This window comes from Lampetra planeri, chromosome 6, assembly GCF_965212315.1.
Source record: "Lampetra planeri chromosome 6, kcLamPlan1.2.h2, whole genome shotgun sequence".
NCBI lineage: Eukaryota > Metazoa > Chordata > Hyperoartia > Petromyzontiformes > Petromyzontidae > Lampetra > Lampetra planeri.
Window position 1 is genome coordinate 6,738,851 of NC_136112.1, and position 21,675 is coordinate 6,760,525.

A 21,675-nucleotide genomic window follows, 5' to 3' on the forward strand; every position below is an offset into this window, starting at 1 on the left:
CCTTCAGCCATCCCGTCACCCATAAATTACTGGAGTTTCATGAAGCACAAAGCAAAGTCAATCACTGACATTGTAAGTTAAACGTATTTCTAAAAACGAGGATTTTAAACATCTCAGATAATTTCCCGTATCATCAGCAGCTGAACATTAAATGCCAATGATAAATATCCTTTAGTTTTAATATGTTATCCAAAAGCAAGCAACATATTGGCATTGCAAGGGTCATGCATTATAATATAAAGTATTTTAAATCAGATAGAATATACACGATAAATGTGTTTACGGCAACACAATATTTTCAGTCGCTATGCTATAATAAAATTGTGTATGTCAATCAAGTCTTTCATTCTTGTCTAGATACCTGTAAGACATGATCATACTGAACATTTGATCACAGTGAGATGGCTTTTAAATTTAAAAGATACTTACTTTGGTGTCCTTCTGTTGCAAAAGATTGTAATATATTTATTTTAAACACGACCGCAGCAAAATTCCAACAGTGAATTCTACACACACAATTGCCTTTAACAATGGTCTAAGTTGCACACTATTTCGAATTATAGAGGGAGGCTTACACCTATGAGTATAAGATTAATTTACAATTCAATGTAAGGCACATCCTTCGCACCTTGATAATTATAGTCTACTCAATAATGTTCAAGCATAGCGGAGGACGGATGCAACACCAGTTTCGACGCGTGGATTTCCTTCGAAAAAATGCCACCTGGTTACTTTGCTATGTGGCTTCAAAGGGTTAACAACACTTAGATCTTTTTTTGGCAACAAGTGCAAATTGTTTCCCAGCGTTGGTACACGACACTGCAGGAATTTCGGAACAAATGCACGCGAGGTGCTCTGAGTGGCTGTCATGAAAAACCGAAGTGCATTAAGAGGTGTTTAATAGATTGCAGTCCCTTACCTGTCAGCCATCTGTGGGATGATGAAGTGCTGGCCACTCCTGTGGTCTGTTACAAACACATTAACAAGCACCCGCAAGAGTCAAAGTCACCTGTCGTACAAGCCACATGCATTTTCAGACAAACTATTACAACTTTCATAAAGCTAGGGAGGCATATGCTTTGCAGGTGCCTTTCAACACTGTCGCAGCTATTAAAATCCATGCAGAGGCTCAAGTACTGCAAAGGAATTGACAATAATAATGTATGCTCATAATGCGTTCCGCATTTGAACCAATCGGCACGACGATGATGTATAATCAACATTCACTGCACAGCATGAATGCAAATGTGAAGGTCGCATCGCCTCCATTGTGTCAAACCGATCGCAGTCATAACTTCCTTTTGGAGCATGAATTAAAAATAAATAAGATGAAAATATACTTCAAGTCAAAATATGCACTTCAAAAGACTTATTTTTAGAACTCCAAACAAAGGGATGTTGTCCTTTTGATGATTATATAATCATCATCAGAAATGGTCAATCCACTGCTCGATGGAGGTCTCCTCAAAATTGCCTTCCCCCAGTAAAATGTACGTCTGTCAGTGCTGTTACCAACTCACCGGGACGCCTTCCACAAAGGTAGAAGGCCAGGCGATCCGTCAGCTCATACTGACACTCCAACAGCCTCTCAGCCAGCTCGTGATACCCTGCGAGCCTGTCGGGAGTGACGGAGCAACGTTTGCGCCGCATTATGAAATCGTGAATATAGAGCTAGATTTCGTTTGATAATAATCATAGTAATTTGACTTTGTAACGCATACAGTGTTCGCTCGCTCTCGAAGAGAGAACGACTCAAGAGGCACGAAGAACCGCAGACAAGCGGGAAGGAAGTCACGCGGTGAGCCGGTGCCAACAATTGGCCAAGCTCTGCGGTCCTCTACATATATTAGGGTGTTATCAGAAAATGTATGAGGAAACCGGTGCACCCGGAGAAAACCCATACTTACGAGGAGGTAAAAAATTAACCCGTAAAAACAAAGTTTTTCACTATAAATCCTTTATATGCGTGGCGGCTAGAGTCCTCTCGTCCTCTGGCTTGAGATGGCTGCCACCTATGGGTCAGATGATTGTCTGCCACCATTAAGCAATTGGTAATTAAATATTAAAATTTTTTCCCCTTAACAGTGTAACATTTTGGAATTTTTTTTTCACGAAAATTAATTGTCACGCACAACGAGTCTGTGTAGCAAAATGTCAGCTCAATTGGATCACGGGAAGTGGGTTAAAAAACGACCGAAAGATTTGCACGGTCGTAAGCAAGCAAGCAAGCAAGCACGCAAGCACGCAAGCAAGTGAACTTAATATAAAGGATTTTAAAAAAAACTTTCTATCCCACACAGGCAGAAGAGGTGGAGTCCACATTTTTGGCGTACTAAAATCTCCTGGCTCCTCCTCGGCATCCATGGGAATGGAGTTTCACAACATGTGTGTGTGTGATCTTCCAACCCTTGCTGCCTCCACAGTGCTGGATTACAGGCATGCGCCACCAACGCCCACATCTGTCACTTTGCCAAGCTTGATATTGTTTCGCGATCTATCGGATGAATCTGGCGACTTCTGACACCGTATGGTGTTAGAACCACACATCGGAAGACACTGTTCAGGACACGATGCAATACTGCACGTGTGTGCAAGTAAAGCTGCCTTTGCTTTTGTGTGTATGTATGTTGAACTTCTTTCGCACTGTAGCCAACCGTGCTAATAAGCTTGTACTGTAGTGAAATGCCACTAAAATCTGTCACAGGTATGTATGTATTTCTCTTTATGGTACAACGTCGTAAATCCAACTCACTGGGGATTGAGGCAGATGTGTGTTATCACGCACCATGGATCTATGCTCATGCAGCACCACGAATCTGCTTTGTGAAATTTGCCAGGAAACTGGCTAAACGGGATCATCCATATAACAAATCAAAATAAACTAAACTTATGTGAAAATGTCAAATATGTGAACATGGAGAGAAAGGGATAGCACTACTGTGCACAAATAAGATACTGGGAAAAAAGAAAGTCTAAATTACTTTGAATACAGGAAAATTCAGTGTGCTTGGAAGTGAATGTATGCACAATTAAGATTACATGACTGTATTTGAAAATGTCATATTTGTGAACATCTATATTGGAAATTACAGTTATACCATTGCATAAATATGGATATGTGACGATTGGAGATGCGACGTTGTACTGCACGCAGAGAGGTTTTCCAGGTCGGAGGCCTGCTACAGCAAACTTGTTCTCAAGATGAAGAGGAGCGATTGTTAATAACTTTCACAGCATTTTCACAAGGAAAGCTGTGACTTTCCACGAGGTATTTATAACTCATGGCTCCTTGAAAAGGGCAGTCTCCGATAGAGCACATCAATAATTCACTCCTGGAGCTACCATCCACCCGTGGACTCAGACTAGGGGACGGCGTACGGGCAGTGCCACATTGCTGAACGATAACCGCTGGGCTCCGCTCGCTAACCCATTCGTGAGCGTACCCCTGCCACTCTACACACGCCTAGGGGGCAGGCGTGAGACGGTGACACTAGTCACAAAGCGATCGCCCACAGTGTGCATCGATGTCATCATGTGTGCGTGCACAACGGCATGTGCCGTATCGTGAATATCAATGAGTTTTCTGGAAATGGGGTGTTGACAATGAAGATTCTTAAGTTTCCATGGCAGCGTCCCAAGAGTCTACGAAGTAGACCAAGTAGGAATTCATGGGAGAAGTGTTCTCAGTTGACCTCATAGTTGACCTAGTTTTTTGGTTGTTCTCATTGTTTTCATCATGTTTTCATCGTGAATTCATCATGCATGTTAGTGCACATGAATTATACCGGCATAAACTATTCAAGGTTAAGTTACTAATTTCCTTCATTAATTCCACATTACAGGGTGGCTTTCCCCCCCAATGGGATGTTTCCTTGATGGGAGTTTTTAGCATGTGTGAAGAAGCCACGGAGTGGCAGGAAGTGACACTTAAAGGTTAATGTAGTTGCATAAATTATGTTATTTTAAGCATTCTAATGACTCAATTATGTCAAGTAATAAGTATTGTTTAAATAACGACCTATGCGAAAACATTAACCTCTATGTATCATTTCCTACCACTTCTCTGCTCCTTTGTAGACGTACATTGATGATGTCACGTCCCCTATTTAAGGCCCCAAGGACCGGAGGATATTTTCACAATTCAGGCTCCTGTCGAACAGTGTTGGTTGTAACTATAAGTGAAACATCGCACCCATTTAAATGCTGCACGATTTCTCTCCCTAACACACCGATGTGCTACAGCGGTAATTGACACTTTCGTTCACGGGACAACTTAATTCACCGTCTGTGTCGGATGAAAGAGGGGGTTTATGACGTGCTTTATTTACCCGATCTGACCCCAAAAAAATCTATCTATTTTGAGCCCTTAAATTCGTGCGTTGAGCTTTCAAATGTGATACGGAAGAATACGTGACTATCACAAATTAAACGGCAGTCATATTCACGCTCGTCAAAATGCTTTTGAACTAGTCTGCTCAAATCAATTTAGTTATAAAGAGGCCTTAAAAATACACTGTTAGAGGCATGCCGACTCTTTGCCAACAGAAACATAAAGCAGTCTATATGATAACTGTGACCGGAGCTGGCTTCAACGTCAATCTGTGTGTCACTGCAAAGTAAAACTCCACCAAAGGCTAAATTTGCGCGTATAAATTGTGCTCAAAACAACCGATAAGTTAACATTATGCCTCGCGCAGGGACTTCGCATTTGATTTAGGTGTACAATCAGACCGCCGGCGAGATTGTGCGGAGAATGGTGCCTTATTGATTTTCTTCAGCTCCCACAGAACATAAAGAAGGCTTACAAATTACATCCCTTAATTTGCCCCGTGGGATTCATTGTTTTTCAATAAAGCATCCATTTCAATTTTCTTTCTGCTTCCACATTACATTGATTGGGTTGGCAGCCTTTTCATTGCTCGTGTTTTTGAAGCTGCTGAATATCCCGGCAGACCAGTAAGACTAATCGTAATGAAACAGATTAAATGCATTATGCTTAACTTGACGGATCCTACAACATTTTTTTAGTTTTTGTGCAGTAACAATTATGTCCAGCTCTAAAATTATGTTAGTGTACTACACGGGTAACAAATTCATATCAGAAACATCATTGTATTGTAAGCAAAGTATGTGAGCTTGGGCAGGACACAATTCATTGGTATTAAAATTGCATGCAAGGTGTTCACTGTGAATACCCTTTGCCCTATCCTCAGCTGTATGCATAGACTCTGCTGCGGAGTGAGATTAACAAAGGTGCAAATGGCAAAGCTAACAACAGCCTTCATCATAATCAGCAGCCACCGTTGATCCACTGCTGGACGAGGGTCTTCCCATGATGGATTACGTTCCTACCCTCCCCAGTGACTTTAAGACTTTCTCTGTAAACCTTAATATTTCCTGAATAAAGCCAGCCAGCCAAAGTATCAAGACCTTCCTATCTTCTCAGTGGCAGGAATATACACACTATTTTAATGTACCCATTGCTTAATGTACACGTTCAACTGAAGCAGCAACGATATACCATATTATTTATTGAGCTGCATTGGCTTCCGGTTGCTGAGCGAAAACATGTCACACTCCTTATACAGAAAAGTGCTTGCGACAAATGAACCACAATACCTTGCTGATCTCAAGGAGCATAAACCATCATGCGAACTCCAGTTATCCTCACAGTAGCTTTTGACTAACTACCGAATAAAGACGGTCACTGCATTGCACGCTTTCAGATGCGCTTCTGTGGCCGTCTGGAATGCTCTTCCATCCGATATTAGGAAGCCACTGGAGAGCTATGCCCTTTTACATCTATATTGAAAACTTATTTCTTTAGAACTGCTTTTTGTGTTTAGTTTGTTGTCCTTCCCCCGTACCTCCGATTAGCACGGTTGGCTACGTACGGTGCAAAAGAAGTTCAACATACATACATACCGTGCGTATACCACGGGGGTTTTTCCATTGATGTCCAGAGCCCCAGGGTCTGCGCCGTATCCCACCAGCAGCTCTGCCTGAAGCGTCTGCCCAGCCTTAGCTGCCACGTGGAGAGGAGTGGAGCCCTTATCCTGGCTCAACACATCGCGAGAAAGCAGCAGCAGCAGCATTGAGAGGGCGGGCCACAGACGTAACTTTCATACAGATGCAAGCCACATTTCACACAAGGTAACAGAACAAATACAAACAGTGCACACGATGATATTGTAGTTTTTTTTTTTACAAAAATAAAACAGTTTCCACAATGATATGAAAAACCTGATAAATAAGTGTTAAATATGGTATACATACTATATTACTGTTTAATGACGTTTCCATTCTGAGCAGATGTCTGCCCACACTAGTGGCCCACTTACATTTTATCTTCCACTTCCTATCACAGCCCAGAGGCATAAATTCACCGTACGGCACTTTGGTACGTGGCCAAACGCATGCCAGTCCTTGTGGCCTTAGAACAACGTGAGATGAGCACAGCACGACGAGGCATGTGACGATACGTCAACTGCCATCATTACAAATCATCATCATCCTCACCAGTCGTAATCTACCCACTGCTGGACGAAGACCCCCTTCCCAAGCTTTCAACATCTTCTACGGTTCATACGATGTAACTATCTATTTAGCTCCTGCAGCAGACGCAGCGCATCAGCCGGTCAAGTTTTTTTGTTTGTTGTCGGCGAGGTTACTGGGATTGTGCCGTGCGGCTCCGGTGAGTCCTCTGGGTTGTTGGCGCGTGTCGCTCAGCATGACTTCTGATGTTATGCCCCATGTCCTGGGATCTTCTTCGATTAAAAAAAATCGGCAACCAAACGTCGGATATGGTGATCACGTGCTATTCAAGGAGTCGAGCCCACTCGCTGCTTAAACCCAAAAAACACATCGGAGAGCTGGTCACTGGATTATTTATAGTCAGGCAACTCAGTTAGTCCCATTCCTATAATTTCACAGGGTAGCATGTGTAACCACTTGTGTGGAACCATAATCTCCTCATCTGCCCATGGCAATATCCTGAAATAATTAATTAAATGACTAAGTACATTTAACTCACCAAGCTTCTCTAACATCATGAAACAGGTTGGCATATGCAATTTTTGCAGCATCAGCAGAAATGTGCCCTTTATGTGCTTTCACTCACAGTCAAAGCACCCACAGACATAATCCATGTTAACCTACAATGTCAAAATAATGCCCCTGCATTGATTCCCGAGGCTGTACATCAGAAAAACATGACAATGGCATTTCTCTCACTGCATCAATGTAGTGTTACAGTAAAGCTGCCAGAATGGCAGACGATTTACTCCAAAGGTAATTCATGCATGAGCAGCTCAGGTATTATTCACCAAACTCTCTAATGTCATCCTCCAAACGCATATACGAGGCTGCTGCAATTAAAGTGGCAGGAGTGGAACACTGTCCAACACGGTCTAACAGTTAAACGTTTAAAATAATGACAAAGTTTCGTGCTTTCTTCTGCACACTTGATGGGCATGCAGAACATAAGTACAGGATCCAATCACACGATAAACATATGGGCTCGAATTCAGTGGCGGCTCCTGCAAAATCTCTCAAGGGGGGGCAAATGTCTGGATGATTGATAAGGTCCACCCATGCAATGAATAAATTAACAGCTTAAGCATGTAAAGGCAACTTCACTTCTTTAATATTAATGAAAAATAAAGTGACTCTTACAATACATCTTGTTTGTTTATATACTCACTATTAAAACAAACCACTCAAGTTTATTTTATTAAAGATTCCACTAGGTGGCGATAAATTATATTGTTGGATGAAACGTGCTTACGTATGGTGACGTTAGCACGTATGATGACGTAAGCACGTTAGTGCATGCCCTCCCGGAAGCCATAGAGAATGCATTGCAGCGCCCCCGTCTTTGAATGTAAGTCTATGGCGCCACTCGGGGCGATTCTCAGCCGTAGTGAAATCGCCCAAAAAGAGGCGGTACTCCACAGAACGTGACATGACGCTGATTGGACTATATCCAGAGGCTGACAGTGACGGCTAGCGTGACTCTGTGGTTGAATGACATTGGTGGTGCGTCGCCCAATCGCCCTAATGAAGAAACCGCCCCTGCTCGAATTTAAGAAATGCACCAGCTGCTATATAGGTAATTTGCTGGGCACGGGAAATGAAATGGAATTGGAACAAAACTAGATTAATGACATTTTAAAAACAGATACCTTCATCGAGCAGATTTAGAAATAATGATCTACAATGTACGGATGAATAAATCCCCAAGCTGGATAGCTATAAAGATGAATTGTTTTGTCTACATATGTTGCTTATAGCATCAGGTACAAAGATACATTAAGCAAATTACACAAATAGATAGAAGTCGTGTGCAATTCATTACCCAAAGCAAATGAGCATGCAAAAATGTATTTTCCGTGAGTGTACCAAAGTATTTCATTGGAATCATCAATTACAAACATAAAACAATAATTTGGGTCAGGAGTTAACGCACAAGTAAATAACATCCTGCAAACCACCACAGATTTCCAAAGCTCATCATCAACGCTTTCCGATGTGTTTTCGGGTTGTACCACGTGTTGTTTTGGCATGTCTGTGTGCTGGGAACTTCTGCAGGAGCTGAATTTCCAGCAAGTCACAAATGACGCCGAACAATACGCGGCACAACCCGCAAACACATCGGAGAACTGTGCGGCACAACTCTAAAATCCTACGCAGTAGTGCGCTCATTGCCATCATCATCAACATTCATTTAATATCGCACCTTTTACAAAATTTAATGTCCCAAAGCGCTGTGCATTTAAAAAGAGAATAAAATTACAACAAAAAACGGTAACAAACGCCCCCCCCCCCCCCCAATAACTATTGAAATTAGGCATTCCTAAATAATGCACAATTCACACAAATCACTCATCATCCACATTGGCAGCCACTGGGAATGTACAGGCCCAAGTCACGCACTGCAAGTCTCCCATGGGCATCTGGCCACGATGCTCACACAATAGTCGGGCAGCATCAGCTGGGTCAGGGCCTTCAGTTTCAGGCAAGGGGTAACGGTAAAGGTGCAGAGCCCTGCAATTGCTCGCTCACGCTATTGCTGGCGGAAGGGCCTCCACAAGCGGAAGCTCTAGAGAGCCCTCTAGTCGAAGGTATTTTGCCTACTCTTCCATGCTGGCCAGGCATCTTGCAATAGGTGGATATACCCGCACTTTACCCCACTACACGCAACCTGTTGGTAGTTTAACTGCGGTATAACCATTTATACTGCTGGGTGGGATTAGAGAAATTTGTACATTGTTTCAACTGACAATGCCGGTAGATGGAATCGAATCGGCGACATTTGGATTGCTGGTCCAGTGTGCTAGCCATTACTCTCCGTGGCTGCTCCTCGAGCCGAATGAAACAGATGCCGAATGTATTCCAGCTCGCCACGGCGATGTGGCATTCTCACCGTATGGAAGAAGTTTGCATAGGCCCCCAGGGACAGCAGCCGCAGGCTGGTCTCCAGGTTTCCAGTTCGCACACTCGAGTGCAGTTGCTGCAAACGGGGACAAACACAACAAGGTGTGCTCGCCGCGGACGCAGACGCATGCTCCCTGTAGAAGGGCGGGGAGAGGGCGCCGCTGTGCAGCCATAACATCCGTGCAACTTTTTTAAACTTCCTCTGCAGGATTCTCAATTTGATAACAATAACAATGACGACGATTTAAATGAATACAAGAGCGGCGTGGCTTTCCTGCAGACGGATTGACTGAACCCTGCAAAAGGAATGTGGCCACCTATGATAACCTGGCGTGCATGCTGGTCATCCATCAAAGTGCTTTCCAGGCTCAACTGCTTTGTTTCCAAGATCCCATGCGATCCAGCACATTCTGGGCAATGATTTGGTTATCGGTACATCTCAAAACCAAGTCACTTAATATCCAGTGTATTTAAGCAACTCTTTAATATATTTCAAACACCCTCCATATTCTTAAAATAATTACAAGGAAAAAACACTTTGGCCATAACAGATGACAATATTGCAGCACAGAAAACTGGATAGGACACATAAGTGATCACGGTGCCTTCCAAGCGTTTAAATATAAACGAGATGTAGGAAATTTCACATAGCTTAAACATTGTGGCATGGATAACACTGCGCATTTCACGACACCCTCAGGCCTTTGTTATACCTTGCTGATGTCCTCGGCAGTAACACTCTCGTCATCTCGAGATGAGAAGCGGTGCACGAATGCCAGCAGCTGGTATTTGGCCCGGATGTACTCAGCCTTGGTGGGGCTGCAGGGCAGACACGGACTTTGTCAGACTCCCCACCACCCCGTTGCTAATTCTGCAGTCCAGAACTAGGCACGCGACGAAAGTAATTCAATTGCACGGAGATGCAATTCATTGTTATGGTTCAGGGTCTCGGTTCAACTCAGGAAGGCATTATGTTTTGTCTAATTTTCCAAGTCTGTCTCGTTTGTGTGGCCAATCCTGTTTCTACCGTTTGTCCAATTTGTTCCGTTTCGTTTATGCCATTATGCTACAGATAACACGCATAGCATATATTTTGAACATAACTGCAAGAATGATAAGTAATCAATTCTTAGATGCACAATTTCAAACGTATGTTGTGCATTTAAGAAATTAGCTGCTCAGAAGCTGAACCAGAATCCACAGAAACTCAATGCATCTTGAAATGATGAAAGACAATGAATATGACTTCTACCTCCTGTTGGTGTACGCGATATAAATTATAAAGAGCATACTTTACCAATGCAGCAGACATCCAGAATATGCTTAGAATAAATGTACAAGAATGTTCGCAATTGCTATGGCACTTTGAATCTGGCGTCTATTATCACAAAGCACATTACTTTCTACAAATATAATTCAGATAGTTAGCAAATATAACAGGAAATTAAAATTTGTATATAAAGGAAGTCGTAACTATTTGTGCGGCAATGCCGTCGCAGAAAACAAATGTTTGAATAGAAGTTCTACCTAATATCTGGCAAAAAAATTATATCTGTCACCTACCTGTGAAATATAGCCACAATAATGGATAACATTTAGCCAATGATAGAGTACTAATAATTGCTGATTTTCACAATTCCAAATTTGTATGCGCATTCCAAAGCACGTGGGCCACATGGAAAACTATCCTGCGAGCCTTACGAAGTTGATTCTACTCAACTTCATAACCCTAGTTATAACTTTAAATGTGACTTAAATATGTATGGAACATAACTCAACTGCTATTGTTTTGACCTGTAATGTAATTGTACAATTTAAAATTTTGCTAGAAGGCTACACAAGATGTAGCTCATAAATCCGTGCGCACAATAAATGTATCGCTGCTCCTCCATGCCACAAACGCTGCGGGCTGGCGTTCAACATGTGGGATGCTAAATAAAAATGCAATATTAAAAACAGCTGATTTATGGCGACACAGCACATCCGTATGAAACTTCCAGCTGGGCAGCTGCGCCCGAGTGTGTAATCGCTGGCGGCATCTCCTTAGTATCAAATACCTGTCTCTGGCGAGACTGTGGGGGGAAAAAATGTGTCGGGCGGGAGGTCGGAGAGGATGGGAGGAAATTGGGTGCATATCTCTAAATTTATAATTTACTCCAAAAAGTGTCGGTCTAGAAAGCCGACAATTCATCCATCCCTAGGGCAAGGCTCGTCTGACAAGAACGTATCAAGAGCACACACGATTTAACGTGCTGCATGGAGGTGTCATCTATCACCCTGATCATCCTCCTCTTGCCAATGTGCTGGGGAAATGAGTTCGTAATCTTTAACTGAAGCAAAAGTGGACTTTTTTTGTGGTGACATTTTTCAATTACAGCCAGCTTGGCAGGGCTCCTTGCTATGCGCTTTTAAAACACCGTTGCCTCGACCTTTATTTTATGACATTCTGAAAGCCGATGCAGATATATTATAGTAATAGAGCTGGGTGGTCTACGCTTAAATTATCATTTAATAAAACTGCTCTATGTTGCATGTGGTTGGGTTATGGCATTCTGAAATTGAGCCAATAACTCGAAGGTCCAGCAAGCCGGGTTTTATGGTTTCAGATCATCACAAACTGCTGTGGAATAAAACGTTACAAAACCAGCAAGACGACACTTTTCAAATGCATTCGGCTGTCAAATAACAGAATGCATGAAGAGTAACACAAATGCATTCTCAGCTGGGAAAATAAGAACACACGGTTCTGGACATTCAAAAGCACATTGATTACCACTGATATTTGGCGATGCACTAAAATAATGCATCGCCAAATATCAGAAAGAAGCATTTCATCTCAGTCCACCTAATCATAAACGTATTTGCTGTGCTTCCTCGTAAAAAAGTTGCACAGCAGGTGCCGTCTCACAGATATTCAGTCTCAGTTTGTGGATGATCAACAAACCACACCTCCGAATTGTCTGAACTACAAGCATGCGCCACCACACTTGAATATGAAAACATACAAACCTCACCTGCAATAAAAAAACGAGCATAAATATCTTATCTTGCAATAACCCAGCACAAAGTCCACCAAAGCCAACATTCACCCACCATTGATAACTGATGCTTACATAATATGTTTTTTCATTCGTTGCTATAGCTCTCTGATGAGTTTTCGGCAAGATGCCCAACGTTTCGCCCCATGTGCTGGGGAGAGCTGAGGCTCAACCAACATTCAAGAACTAGTGATGCCAGCAGCGGCAGGCAACGTATGTATGTATGTTGAACTTCTTTCGCACCATACGTAGCCAACCGTGCTAATTGGAGGTGCGGGGGAAGGACAATAAACTAAACACAAAAAGCAGTTCTAAAGAAATTAGCTGCTTAATCTATTTCCTGAACAAGCTCCCAGCACTTGGGCCAAGACATTGGACACCACACCGAATAACACACGATTCAAGCCGTAAAACATATCGGGGAGAGCCATTAAGCAGAACTGAAAAACCGACGTAGAGGTTTGCTCTTCAAACATAAGACTAACAAATAATGCACTCACATTCTTAAACCGAGGAAAAATTAAACCACAAGTAAATCTATTTCTGCACCAGATCAACAAGTAAAGCCCATAACGGAGCATTATTTCAGAACCTCGGATGGAAGAGAAAAACTAAATGAAACACTTCAATGGGGTCTGTCAAATGAAACGTGCATTGTCACAACAAATTACATTGTGCCCAATGTATCTGACACGAGGCAATTCTCATTGGTGCAGCCGCACGACCTACACATAATGGTAATATTTACGATGAGCACGTAACTTCTGTCAGAGCCATACTTCAGCCAGAGGAAGGTTGGCAAGGACAGCGGACCCCCACACGAGTGGGACAGACACGTGGAAGAGGAAGATACTTCAGCCTGAAGGACATTAACAACACCACTTCATTTTTGGCGGACATTGCCAACGAAGTTCAATATACACACAAAGCTCGTACCAGCCTTGTTTAAAAATGAATTGTTTCCAAGAACATCCATGGTGCGAGTACAGTATTAATTCTGCCCGTTTCCTCTCTCTATGTAGGATGACCAACCCGCACTAAACATTATAATAAAGTAGGATCAAACGACCCCATGTGAGAATGTTACATTTACCCAAATGAAGACACACTTAAGCGGTTGTGCTTTCGCTACGTTGTCCCCACCTGAAGAAGGATGCTTGTGTTGCGCCCGAAACGTCGTGATTTATTTGAGTTGTTTTCATTGATTTTATTTAATTTTTTACCTACTTGACTTTACCGAAAAAAAACAAAGAGTATGAAGAAAACAGCAAATGAGTTTGTAAAAATTATCGCAAAAAAACCCCGATTCTTGAACAGAGCCTCGACCCTGAATCGTCATCGAATCGCTGGGCGGGAATGAGTGAATTATTTACACGCCAAATATTGTGGGCACTCGATAAATATCTTGACTCGAGCGAACGAAGGTTTACTTAAAGAAGAAGCTACTCTATGAAATCATTAACATTTACAATCTCGCAACACTAATTTGTACGGATGGCGAAGGATTCACGGCAATGGGTATGTGTATGTGTGTGTCTTTGCCATAATTGCTTTGGTTGCAGTCCAATAACACGGGCTGCACGGGTTGCATCCACGGCTGCTTAGACTAATAAATCACAGTGATGGTTGACATACAATTTGACGCTTCTTATTCAACCAACATAGAAATAATTGCTTGTGGCTTTCAAGGTGACCCACTGGTGGAAAAAAAGCCAAGCAAAAAAAACGTAAGCAAACGGCCTACCTCCCTTCTCCACTCCCGACATTTTCCAATAAGCGTGACTTTGTCAGCCGTATAATCAAGCATCTGCCAGTGTACTGTGCAATGACAACCGCATGATAACACCTTAACCACCTTAACGGCGGCAATGAAGACACGGAACATTAAATTGGCATACTCGATAGGCATTCATTAATGCAATTTAATGCTGCAATTACTTCAATAGTGATGGGAATCAATATCGGAATAAACCAAAATTAACAGTGAATACTGAGTACCGCATTAACTATCAGGGCAGAAAGTTTGTGTCTAATAGTGATAAAAACACCGAACGATCATGGTCATACATTCACGATGATAATGTTTACAGCAATAAATGAAAATTCATGACCCAGGGTGATTCAGGTGAGCGATGGCAGTGAGCACGCCTGTTGATGGCGGTCAGTGTGAGATTTGACGGACGGCAATGACATCGCTGGCACTCACTGGATCTTATCCTGAGGGTTGGGCTTGCGTCGGCCACTCTGTATCTGCACGGGGTCCAGCAGGGAGTGCTCCCAGATGGAGTTGGCGCCACTGGTCACAAGGGCCTGCACTGTCTGCACACACAGGGAGACAATGATCCTTCCATGAAGCCTTTCAAATACAGACGGTTCTGGCAAGTGCTGTTCGTGAGCACCTATTAAGGATGGCGTGGCACACAAGCGAGGAGGTGGTATGGACAGGACCACGCCCAGCCGCCCCATTGCTGATGTTGATTAAACACACACCAGATACTCATTTAAAGTGGAGTTCACCTGAGGGAGGCCCCACACTCTGGTTCAGATATCAAGAGCCACTGAAGATGGCTGTGGCTGGGAATTTAATTCCGGTTGCTGGCTGTTTATAGGGCAGAGTGGAAATGCACAGCAAACACTGTGCAGTGGTGCAGTAACTTCTCAGGAGGGCGGGCAGGTTTTCGACCATGCTCTCAATGGGGTCACTGCCATTATTGAGCATTGTCTCGTGGTCGGAAAGCCCACTGGCTAACGATGAATGCGCAGTCAATTAGATGTTATTGAGCTCTGATTGGCTTAACTTGCACGTTTGGGGAAGTGGCAAGTCACCTGTACAGCCTGCAGAATTACCACCTTGATAGTGGGATTTTGAAAGTGTGGAGAGAGAATTGACTCATCTCCCCAGCAGGTGATTGAACGCTTGCTAACCATTGGTTGATTTTGAATGCTTTTCAAATTCAAGCAGCTGATTGGCTGAATAAAACGCGTGCAAAGTTCTGATGGGGAGAAATTGTCGACAGCCAGGTGCATCGGCTTAGAGTGGAGCTGCTCTCCCATTGGCTCGGGGCTGTGTATAAAAGCAGACACAGGAGGCGGATGACATCACCACCGCTAAGCCAATCGACAGGCGGCACTACCGGCAGTCGTCACAACAGCAGGAATAGGGAATGAAGGCGAGCAAAGTCAACTCAACAGCCTGCCGGGGACTGCAAGGGATTATGCTGCGAGTGAAATCTATACTAATATAATAAGCTGTACACAATGGTCCTTGGGAGTAATCGGGACACCCCTGTGGCCGTCGGGACCCGAGTGAATACTGGCGTATGGCCAAGATCAAGTCCAGGGCATCGTAGGCGCATGGTGGAAGCAAAGGGCTGTCTATCGCTTGCAACACCCTATGCCAAGGAGTAACTTATTTTCCCATGGCAGGATGGAAAAACTAATTTTAAACTTAAGAGTTAAAATGAAGCATTTCCAACCAACCCAAGGTGGCAAAGTGGGAGGAGAACATGGCAAACCTGCTTGTGAGTTTCCTGCTACGTGCGAAAGCGCCATGACAAATGTCGTCAGGTCTGCTCCCCACTGCCCGACGACTGTGCCTTGGCCTGAACAACAGGAAGTTTAATTGCATACGCTACCAAAACTTGTGGAACGGAACCCTTTGTGGCTGGGGCTCAAAGATTGGACAACTGCTGGATGGTGTGGAGGCGTTGTCTCAAGCCGATTGCTGAGGTGGCATGAGGTGTTATCTGGTGGATTGTGGAGGTGGGTGTGAGTGCCTGTTGATAACACTGGTCAACACACTTTTTCTGGCATAATGTATTCCAATGGTTTTAAGATAATTTTGGGGTGCTGATTCCAAATCTGGCATCAGTTTTTGTCTATCACATCAGGTTTTTGAGATATCAAATATTGCATTTTCAATAAAAACTGCAGAAGAAAAATATTTAATAAATGTGGATATATACATAAAATGATATTATAAACACACTATCCTAAAAATACAGCACCATATTTTAACACTAAAGCAGTCACTGACTCGCAACAACTTGCAATCATAAGTAACAAAGTTAATTTTGGGTAAAATCAATGAAAATGAGGTATGCCGATAGCATAAAAATGAGATGTGATGGAGCAAATCTGAGATCAGATTTGGAACCAGCACCCTGAAATTAGTCTAAAACAGCTGCAAAAGTCCAGGCCAGAAATATTTTTTTTTGTTGACCAGTGTAATAATTGACATCTATGAAAGCCACGAGTTTCAGGACTTTTTTTTTGAGGATCCTGCATATTTTAGGCAGGTACAGATATTTTGCTGTGACGGTTTCACCTGAAGACGGAAGCGTGTGTTGCCTCCGAAACGTCGTGATTTTTATTGTTTTATTTTTATTAATTTTTATTTAATTTTTTACCTACGTGACTTTACCGAAAGAACTAAGAGTATATTTTAGGCACTTGCTGCTAGTAAGCGCCTACTCGTGCGTATGCATGCACAGGGATTGGCGTCCCACTGCTGAAATTAAGGAAAAAGCTCCTTTGGCACTACCAGCAGAAAAGTGCCATTTTTAAAGCACTCAGACTTGTCAATACCTGCCACCAAGAAAGATTTTGAACTTAAAAAAAATCGAGGCCACTGACATACAAATTGCTCTTCAAGTTTGTATTTAATGGCTCTGTCAATGGGTTTCAAATCACGTGTACCATCGATGCTTTTCACCTTAAAAGCAATCTGGCTAAATCGTCTTGCATTGTATTTGGAGGTGTAAGCCACAAAACTAGGTCGGTACCTCTTAATTATACTGTGGGGAGAATAAGATGGACCCGATTCTTGCATGTCTTGGATCATATTTGGCAATTTATTAATAAAAACAGATTGGAGTATACAGACGTATATTTGGGTGCAAACTATTTAATTCGCACTTAAACTTTGGTGTTATGAAACTAATGGGTTGGTACAGAATTGACTGGTGGTTATTGCAGTGCACGATGAACCGAATGACCTGCGCTCGATTCTCAGCCATGGAAATCATCTGCGCAAATAATATTGGAACTAAATCTGGGCCCCGTGACCCCCCCATATTGACCAGCATGGTGAAGTATGGTGTGACAACCCCCATAACCAACGCGGCTATAGAGGGGGGCCTTCATGGTTCTGTTACTTGACAAAGGGCTCTACATTACAAATTAATACGGTTCCCCCTCTCCACATGAATGCTAAAATGTATTTTATGATTTGAGACACGCTAACCAGCAGGATTTTTCAAAGTGCACAACTCTAGAGCAGATTTGTCTTAAGACCCATGCTGTTCGTTTATCAGATTATTGACATGTGCCATCTCTACATCGTGGGCCATCCATGTAATGGACAACACGAGTGCGGTACTGGAATATTATATGGGCGATAAAACATTGCGGCTATAATAAGCCAAGAATGTGTCCCGCGCGTGACGTCACTCCCCATTAGGCCCACCCCGCCATTAATATTCATGAGTGGGTGGATTTTTACACGAACGCAGTGAAAGGTCGAGCAGAATTAAATAATTTATTACTCAAAGTCACTTCAAATATTACGTTTATTTTCAGGAAGTGACGGTAAAAATAAATCTACGCAGCACACTGCTACATCCGTACGTGACGTCACTGCAAAAGAGCCCCCCCCCTCATTAATATTCATGCGCGCGTGGAAATTTACACGAACGCACAAGGTCGCGCACTCCACGTGCCGCACCCCTCCCCAATAACCATTAGCGGGTGACGTCACTCCAAATGGGGCAACCCCCCTCATTAATAATCATGAGCTGAACAATTTTCTATTGAATATTTCAGATTTACTGCACGATACACCCCGTCCTTGGACGCGCAAAAAAGCTCGTATGGATATAGAGGAATAGTTTATGTTCTTGGCCATAACTACCGGTACCCACAAGAAGAACTGATTGTCATATTTGGGGAAAATAGATGGCAGTGCCATAAATATATTTTTTTACCTGTGGTAGAAATGCACAGCGGTAATACTTGTGCCTCGCTGCAAGAAATACGTGGGTTTAATTCCTGACTCCGGTGCTGTGTCGAGTTTGTATGTTCTCACCCATGTTCTGCATGGGTTTCGTTGGTTGACTGGTTTTGTCTCATAGCTAAAAATCACACTCATTGGTGTTGGTCAAACATCTCAATGCTGAAAATTGATCTGCAAATTACTCAATTGGCATATTACATAGCAGCATTGCCCCCTCCTCCCCGACTGAACTTGGCAGGACCCTCTTGAAAATGAGTTGATACTGAAGTTTTCCTGGATAAAAAAAAGTACGTCATTTAATGTTTTAAAAACCTGCTTTGCAAAGTCAACACACTGCTTCTAGTAGCCGCATGCATTTACTACGTAGAAAACAGCACTTTTATACTAGAGGACGCATTGCAGCAGCGCATTAACTTAAACTCACTACAAGCATCTCTTTGTTGCCTAATCGCACACTGCAGTGGCTATGCTATGTGCAAAGGTCATGCTTGATATTGGAATTCATAATTCAAATTGCAAGTGTTTACTTTATCTTCATGGCAAACGCAACGTTTGCATAGCGAAGTTCAGTCCTTCACAAGCTTTGCACAGTGTATGCTGTTACTCTGCTTAAACTGACAACGTTAATGGCAGCGTATGCAAAACAAATGTTTTACTGATGTCGTGTAAAGGTGTAATGTAGCCTGGCAATTTCTTACGCATGCCACTGCTAGTAGAAGGGCCTTCACCAGATGGTATATGGGCCTAGTCTTTGGCCACACTGGTCAGACCTGTTGAACGGGATGGCAAGAATCAACTCTTTTCCCACTCAACGTGACCCCGTGGATCGATTGACGAACTGATCGACCCATTGTACTACTGGATGGACAAGTGGCTGGGATTTAAGAAATGTGCCCATTGCTTCAATTGCCACACGGGGGGGAGATTTGACACGGGCCTCTGGATTACAAGTCCTGTGTGCTAACCGGTACACCACGGCCATTATCCTTGTGTTAACACTCGAGCATTATTCTCCGTTTATTGTGTACCCAATGAGTATCATAAGCTATAACCAACTTTCTAATTATACAGCAGTGGATATGAGGTAGTGCTATTCGTAATGCTGTTGCCATCCAATATTGGTACAACATGCAGCTGTAAATCATCAAGTTCCTCATGGGGGACCTCAAATTAATGGTAATGCACAGATTAGGCAATAACCAGGTTATTTAATGGCTCCAGGACACCTGTGAAAATTTAATTTCGCATCGTGGGTGTTGCTAAATAATATTTTCAATAATCAAATAAGCCACCTGTATTTAATGCAGTGTTGCTTTAAAACACAGGCGAAAAAGTATCTTAAGACCTGGAGAATTCGGTGCGATGCAGTGCTTGGGATCGGCTTATCCTGCCCCCATCAGTGGTTCCAATTAAGGCCCCAAAACTGCTAAGGCCACCTCTGAATGTATAACTCATGGGGGCATGGCAGCTTGAGACCCACACAAACAAATGTGGCTCTGGAGAGGAGATTCAATCTGGTCTTAAATGTGCTTGACATTTCACACGCCGATACCCACGTCTCGCTCATCTACACGTTCGCCCATCGCCCGAGTTCCCCATCTGTCAGCTTTTATGGGGAAACTTCACATCGGACATTACAACAAACGGCTTTGGGCAAGCATCTCGGGAACCTCCTCCCCCCCCCCCCCAAGTAAACCTCCACACCAAAACGCAGAACTGTATGGAACAGATCAACACATGGCTCCTGCGAATAAGCCATGTGAATGTCAACACTGTTACGAGTGTTTTCATGAAGCCTTCTCCCACCTGGTTACATATTTCACAAGCTTAGCTGGTATTATTTGGCATATTTGGGGGGAGGGGGGCACAGATCCGTTAAAATTTACCACATCTCAGTGCTGTTCTCAGTGGGTGGAGGAGCAATGGGTGGGAACAAAAATTGCAAGAAGACATCTGCCCCAATGCACTGTGTACTCTCCCACCATCATGCCGTTAGTTATGCGGGAGGGAGCTGCTGGCAAAAGAATGGGTCCACATTGTTGTGACACACTGCTGTGTAAACAGGTGCCACGGCTGAAGCTAGAAAAAGTCTGAAAGATGGTTTAAAATCGTGAGAGAAGGGGCAAGCCAAAAATGAATATCGGGGAAAAGAAAATGCATAGAAAATTTGAAAGATCACGGTAGAGTGGAGTCAACATGGTTAGACAAGTTGCTGGAACATTTGCCTCAAGGCTTTTGAAACGAAGTGCCCTTTGCCAACGAGTGCTCCAGCAGGTTCCATACTCAAACCGATTAATTATCACGGTTGGCTTCATACGATGCGAAAGAAATATATCAACATGAATACATAGTTCGCGGTAGACGGTAAAGAAGCAGCCCTTTGAGTGCTCATGTACACGTGGCTGGTGATTGAAGGGCCTCCACTAAAGAAAGCTATAGAAGGTATTTGGCCTACTCTTCCATTCTGGCCAGACATCCTGGAAGATTTGGAAGTATTTTCACTTCACTCCACCAAACATGGCCTGCCATCAACTGACTTTGCAGTACCCATTTATATTGCTGGGTGGACAGAAGTGGGGGATAGGGAAACTTGTACCATTGTTTCAACTGCCAAGCCAGCTGACGGAAAGTGACCTCTAACTTGCAAGTCTAGTGTGCTCACTCATACACCACAGCAGCATCCCATCATCCTCATACCTGTGTGGTTATATTAATGAGATGGGCACTAGGCATGCAACAATGCATCAGGTTACTGATTGAAATACTCTAACATTGATGATTACTTCAAATAATTTGTTGGCCAATAAAGTGGGGAATGTTGTACAAATGAGACATACACATGACATTGTAAATAATGCTACAAAGAAGGTATTCTAAAAATCAGTGGTTCTTAACCTTTACTGCAGCATTGCACCCCTTTGGTTCTCAAACGTTAAAGTTTAATACGCAAATAGGTTTGATGAAAGAAGTAGTTGTACTTATGTGCCGGCGCCCAATTTGTGTTTCGGTGATTTACCTTCAAAAACAATCTGGCATGTCTTGTACCCCCAGAAAGAGCATTTAGCACCCCAGGTTAAGAACTACTGCCTTTAAATTAAGCATGACTTTGAATTGGGATATTTTATCCAATCACTGGGAGGTTGATAGAGGGTAATAGTTACATGCCTACTGACCTAATCAAATATGTTA

At 43.0% G+C, this 21,675-nt stretch overlaps 1 protein-coding gene across 3 annotated transcripts in view; it reads right to left on the reverse strand.

The window, feature by feature from the left end:
• LOC144719461 (ARF GTPase-activating protein GIT2-like) overlaps nt 1-21,675 on the reverse strand; it is a 71,511-nt gene that overhangs the window by 21,364 nt on the left and 28,472 nt on the right. For all 3 annotated transcript variants that reach the window (XM_078595392.1, XM_078595391.1, XM_078595390.1), the window contains exons 4-9: nt 14,680-14,792; nt 10,149-10,254; nt 9,425-9,511; nt 5,926-6,056; nt 1,521-1,615; nt 920-965 (exon numbers count right to left, since the gene is read on the reverse strand). In XM_078595392.1, the coding sequence (XP_078451518.1) occupies nt 920-965; nt 1,521-1,615; nt 5,926-6,056; nt 9,425-9,511; nt 10,149-10,254; nt 14,680-14,792 (578 nt within the window). The remainder of the gene's footprint in view (nt 1-919; nt 966-1,520; nt 1,616-5,925; nt 6,057-9,424; nt 9,512-10,148; nt 10,255-14,679; nt 14,793-21,675) is intronic.